This window comes from Atta cephalotes (genome assembly GCF_000143395.1).
Source record: "Atta cephalotes unplaced genomic scaffold scaffold00106, whole genome shotgun sequence".
Classification (NCBI taxonomy): domain Eukaryota; kingdom Metazoa; phylum Arthropoda; class Insecta; order Hymenoptera; family Formicidae; genus Atta; species Atta cephalotes.
Genome location: NW_012130170.1, coordinates 86,689 through 92,296, shown reverse-complemented (window position 1 = coordinate 92,296; position 5,608 = coordinate 86,689). Strand labels below are relative to the sequence as shown.

Sequence of the window (5,608 nt, the reverse complement as noted above, 5' to 3'; positions counted from 1 at the left end):
ACACACACACACACACACACACACACACACACACACACACACACACACACACACACACACACACACACACACGTGCGTTCGTATCTATAAGAAATAACAATTAAATTTTGGGTCAATTTTACGGCTGAGCTGTTCGGCTTATTTATTAAAAAAATAAAATTCTTTTGTTTTCCATTAGTTTTAATCGCGACACAATAATTTTAACATTAAAATATACATATTTTGAGAATATCAGGAAATGCATGTATTCTCCTAAATTATATATAATTATATATAATTATTCAATAGTGAAAATATTAATTATAATAAAATATTAATAAATATTAGAAATGGATAAAAATATTTTATACATGTAATTTTTTTTCTAGAAAATTGTATAATTTTTATAAATACATTATAAATTATATTATATTATAAATTATATTATATAAATATAGAGTACAGCAATATTTACAGAATCTATGAATATTATTTAACGGACACTTAAGTTATTATTAAGAACTTTGCGCATATAGAGTAAGTCAGTTAAAGTGTGATAAACGTATATCTCAAAAACAAAACATTTTACAGAACAATATTTCACAAAAATTGTTTGATTTCGATTGATGCATAATTGGTTTGATTTTAAATGGTATAGTTCAGGAAAAGATCACTTTAAATTTTTTAAAAGAAACTCCTCATTTTGTTGCTCCATATTATAAAAGATATCATAAAGACATTTTTTAAAACATATATATCTAAAAAAATATGTAAAAGACATTATAAAAATGTCTTTTAGACAATATATCTTGTTTAAATCTCTCTTTCTCTTTTTTCTGGATTATATTAAAATATTTATAATTTATGAATTCTTACCTTTAGTGCCGTATACCAGGGCAGTAAATATAAGACAAATTAACGCATGCATCTTGTTGATTTGTTACCTGGGATTAAAATGAAGAGGTACATTCACAGGTTATATATATTACTGAAGCAGTTGAAATCTTGAATCAAAGATATAAATCACGTGCTTATGACATTTTTCTGAATTTTTTTCAGTATTGTACTATAAAATATTATTTGTAGTTTACATTATGCTTGTTGATTGATAACGATAATAGTTTTAATTAAATTTGTAATTTTCACCATCTTCACTTTTCTTAGAAGAATGGGAATTCACGTGTGTTTATCTGATATTGTACAAAACCTCATCATAGTTATTTTATTTTTATATTGATTACTATATCTAATATTTTACAATGTTATCAATAGATCGCGTATCACGTTTTTAGTAACTTAGTTAATTAATATCTTATAATGTAAAAATTATACATTCGCCTAATCAAATTGAACGAATTTTTATACAATAAATAAAAAAAAATGAGAATATAGATAACAGACTCAAATAATTTAAAATAATAAGCAATTAAAAGAGTTATGAGTTGGATTTGTTGCTAAAATATTAATTTTAATAATCTGTTGATATTATTTAATACACATGTCTCGACTTGTTATCAAAACATTCTCTCAATGTGAACAAATATTAAATATTTACATCAATACATAATTGATATATTACAATTCATATTAGGCCATAAATTTTATTAAACTAAAGTTTTTCAGAATATTAAGACAGACTAGAATTAAGAAAATGTTATCACTTAACATAAAATGAGTTTTAAAATAAAAAATTTTAGTAACACAAATCAGTACTTTCTGATTTTATCTTATTACTCGATAATATGTTTTTGGATCTAATCCTTGAACACTCTAATGAATATCGGTCTGTCCGAGCACAAGTTATACCAAAAAAAACGATATCAATTTGAACACTTTTAGAAACAAGAAGACCACTTGAATCTCCTTGAAAATTTAATAAATACAACTTTTAATTATTTATTTATAAATTTTATTTAATTTAATTCATGTGTTACCCTTAATTATCGTTAAATGTCCGTAAAATTCTGATATTATCACTTATCCTAATTTTATATTTTAAATTTTTACTTTCTTCTAGATTATATTTAATAATATAATCTAATATAAATAATAAATTTAATATAATAATATATTTAATAAATAATTTTGAAATTTATAACTTTATCGCTTATAAATAAAGCAATATTAATATTACTATAAATTAATATTACTTTTTATTAAATGTTTTGAGTGTAGACCATGTGCTTTAGGATACGATCTACTTGATTCTAGGAATGCTTCGAAGCATTTTTTGATTGATCAATTAAGTAAAATTCTTTCTTCTGATTGGTCAATCAAAAGCTTGAAAGCATTTGTAGCGTCAAATGGATCGCATCGTCGTGCCCCTTTCACACTATGCATTGAAGGCTTAGGAAATTGAAGATTGCAAATTGAAGATTAAAATTCAGCCAATTAGAACGAAATGGATTAAAATTAACTATTACTACCTAATTATCGAATTCTAATCTTTAATTCACAATCCCCAATCTTCAATGCGTAATGTGACACTAGCATTAGTGAGTCTCACTACAAAGTGAGGTTATGAAAATGTTGACATGCAATAACTTTTTACCAAAGCAAGTAATGATGTCATTAATCTGAATGTAAGGTACTCAGCTCACTTCAGATTCAGTTTCATTTATAAATGAAATAGAAAACAACAACTACTGTTTTTCTTTTTTTTTCTTTCTCTCTCTCTCTCTCTCATTTTCTTCATTATAAAATATTTATAATACCTTTGTATCTTTAGTGGTATATATCACAGCGATAAAAACAAGCGAATGTACGTATTTTTGATTGTAAATTTGTTTCCTGAATTTGAAGTGAGTAGATGCATTCATAGGATCATATATATATTCCTGATATAATTGCAACAAAGATATAAATCATGTTTTTGTCACATTTTTCTAAATTTTTCTCAATGCAGTATCATTGCACGATAAAATATTATATTTACAGTTTACATTAAGTAACTTATTAAAAGTGATAGTCTTAATAAAATTCTCAATTTTCATGTCATAACTTTTCTTAGAATAAACAGAAGAATAAGGACTTATTCCTGTTTATCTCTGCTGAAGTATATAATCTGTGATAGATTTTATTTCTATCGATTACTATATTTATAATATTCGAGTCTATGATATCAATAGATTGTGTATCATGTGTTCAGAAATCAATAAAAACTTTGAAGAATCATAAGTCTAGGCGACCAAAGTCCAACAAATTTATAATAGAATAAACAAATAAAGATAGAAACTTTGTAAATAAAAAATAAATTTAAATTAATTTAAAATCTTGATTTAATAAAATCTTGAATAAGTGATAATATAATAAATCATGAGTAAAGTTAGATAATACAATAAATCATGAGTAAAGTTTTATATATGCTAGCATATATATTAAATTTAAATATTGGATACTGTATATAGTTTAACATTTTAACTATAACTATAACATGGTAATCACATCTATATGTGTGATGTTTGCGAAAGTTCTATCATCCCTTTACAGATAATATCTTTATTTACCAGAATAGAAATTATTGTATTAACATTGTAAATGCGAAATATGTAATTCGAAATCTTATTGTATAAGACAACTTATTATCAAAATTACTTACAAATATTTAATTTTATGTGTCATGTCTATTTTAATTTTTAAAATTTACAACATGATCATGTATTTTTAAGCTTTTTTTTACTAAATTTTTTTTATTTTTAACAATATATCTTTCAAAAAATTTTTCTTCGCTAAATTCATCAAACTAATTTATAACAGTATCATGCAGATATAGCAATTTTATATAATATTTAATATCATATTAATAAATATTATAGATATTATTCATTGCAGATAATTGCGATGATTGAGAATCTTGGAGTAGAAACAACAATGATGATTGTTTTGTTATTTACATTTTTTGATAATTTATTTTTGATAATTTATTTAATTGAAAAAAAGAGCATACATTTCGTAGAAATAATTTTTTTAAGCTATATTATTACTGTTATTTTAAATTTTGTAACGCCAAATAGTAATAAACAAATTAAATATCTCTTAATTCTTCAAATTTGCTTTGATCCAAGACAGGAAACTAGACACTCTTGTGTAAACATCTGGTTCTCCAGAACAGGTGAAGGAAGCAATTCCAATTTGAACTCCATTAGCGACCAAAGGTGCACCAAGATCATTCTTGAATGAAAATGAAATTAATATGAAAATACTAATATATAAAATAAATATATAAAATGAATATATAAAATTATTATACACAATAGTAATTAATTACTTATTATTGCAAAATATTATTATAATTATTTAGACATAAGTAATTTAATTGGCAATTAGATCACGATTATACTATTTCATAATATTTTTTTCATTAATATTTTTTTAGAAATATATATTGAAAATATAAATATATCAATTCATGTCAAAATGCAAAAATTCAATCGATATATAATTAGATTCTTTTAATATTATTTTTACTTTCGTTAGTATAAATATATAAAGTTATAGCGAAGTAAAATGGAAGAAACATGAAGTTTTTTTTATTTTGTTACGATATAACTTTTTTTATTGATAAATATGATATTTCCTGTTTATGTCGTTACTCTTAATGTCTTTTCGCTTTTTAAAAAAATTTATAATTATTTTTATTTCTGTGAGATGTTTTTATGCAATATTTATATGATAGATACGTAACAAAAAGATATAGAATGGCAAAAGTTAGAATCATTTATTAATCTGTTGATGTTATATCAAAAATATATGTAAATGATTTGTTGTATCATATTAATAATCGACGGCTTACCTTGTATTCATTCGTTCTATTTTGAGCTGTAGTGCAGATATGACTATCTGTCAGTTCCCAGTGTCTTGTCGCGCATTCTTTTTGCTTATCAATTACCAATTCAGTTTGTTGCAAGTCTCCATTCTAGAAAGAATAATTGCATTAATTATTACATCGAGCATCAAACAAACGAATCAAACGAATAACAGCAACAGAATTATTAACAAGTTGTTAGAAAACTTCTTACACTTACTACTTCTAATTTCTTGTTATTATATTTATATAAAAAGAAAATAATAAAATTACTTTAAGAAAGAGTTCTTTCTTGAATATGTATAATTGGAAAATTTTTGTATCATAAATTAAACATTACTGTTGTATTTGTCCATCCGGATAACAGGCACGGCTTGCCTTCGAAATTTTTATTAGGTTTTGGAAGATTTATCGGATATACTAGTACGTTCCGTTGTTTGATAGGATCGCTAAGGTGAACCAAGGCGATGTCATTAAAGCATAATAATTCGTCGTAATTTTGGTGGACGTTAATACTTCCTACGTTATGACGATATCCTGTATCATTTAAAGAGTTTATGCCGACATGGACCTGTATTTTAGCTGAGTCACACTCCAACCTAAGAATAAAAATATATTTAAAAATATTAAAAATCCATATCTATATTAAGAACAAATCCATATTAAGAACAAATTTTGAAAATATTTGTTATGTATTTTATTAATTAAATATCAGAAATATAACAGAAGCTGTTAATAGAAGATTGATTGCAGAAACTAAACACACTTTGGCGTTTAAATGAACGTATTTCATGTTAACGAAATAAAATATTCTCTCTCTCTCTC

At 23.9% G+C, this 5,608-nt stretch overlaps 2 protein-coding genes across 2 annotated transcripts in view; both read right to left on the bottom strand.

The window, feature by feature from the left end:
- Positions 1 to 907, bottom strand: part of LOC105625070 (chymotrypsin-1-like) — a 7,071-nt gene extending 6,164 nt beyond the window's left edge. The window contains exon 1 of the mRNA XM_012206413.1: positions 856 to 907. Coding sequence (XP_012061803.1) covers positions 856 to 907 — 52 coding nt within the window. The remainder of the gene's footprint in view (positions 1 to 855) is intronic.
- A 3,107-nt stretch (positions 908 to 4,014) lies between these two features.
- Positions 4,015 to 5,608, bottom strand: part of LOC105625069 (mast cell protease 1A-like) — a 12,319-nt gene continuing 10,725 nt past the window's right edge. Inside the window, exons 5-7 of the mRNA XM_012206412.1 lie at positions 5,124 to 5,382; positions 4,772 to 4,894; positions 4,015 to 4,149 (exon numbers count right to left, since the gene is read on the bottom strand). Coding sequence (XP_012061802.1) covers positions 4,015 to 4,149; positions 4,772 to 4,894; positions 5,124 to 5,382 — 517 coding nt within the window. The remainder of the gene's footprint in view (positions 4,150 to 4,771; positions 4,895 to 5,123; positions 5,383 to 5,608) is intronic.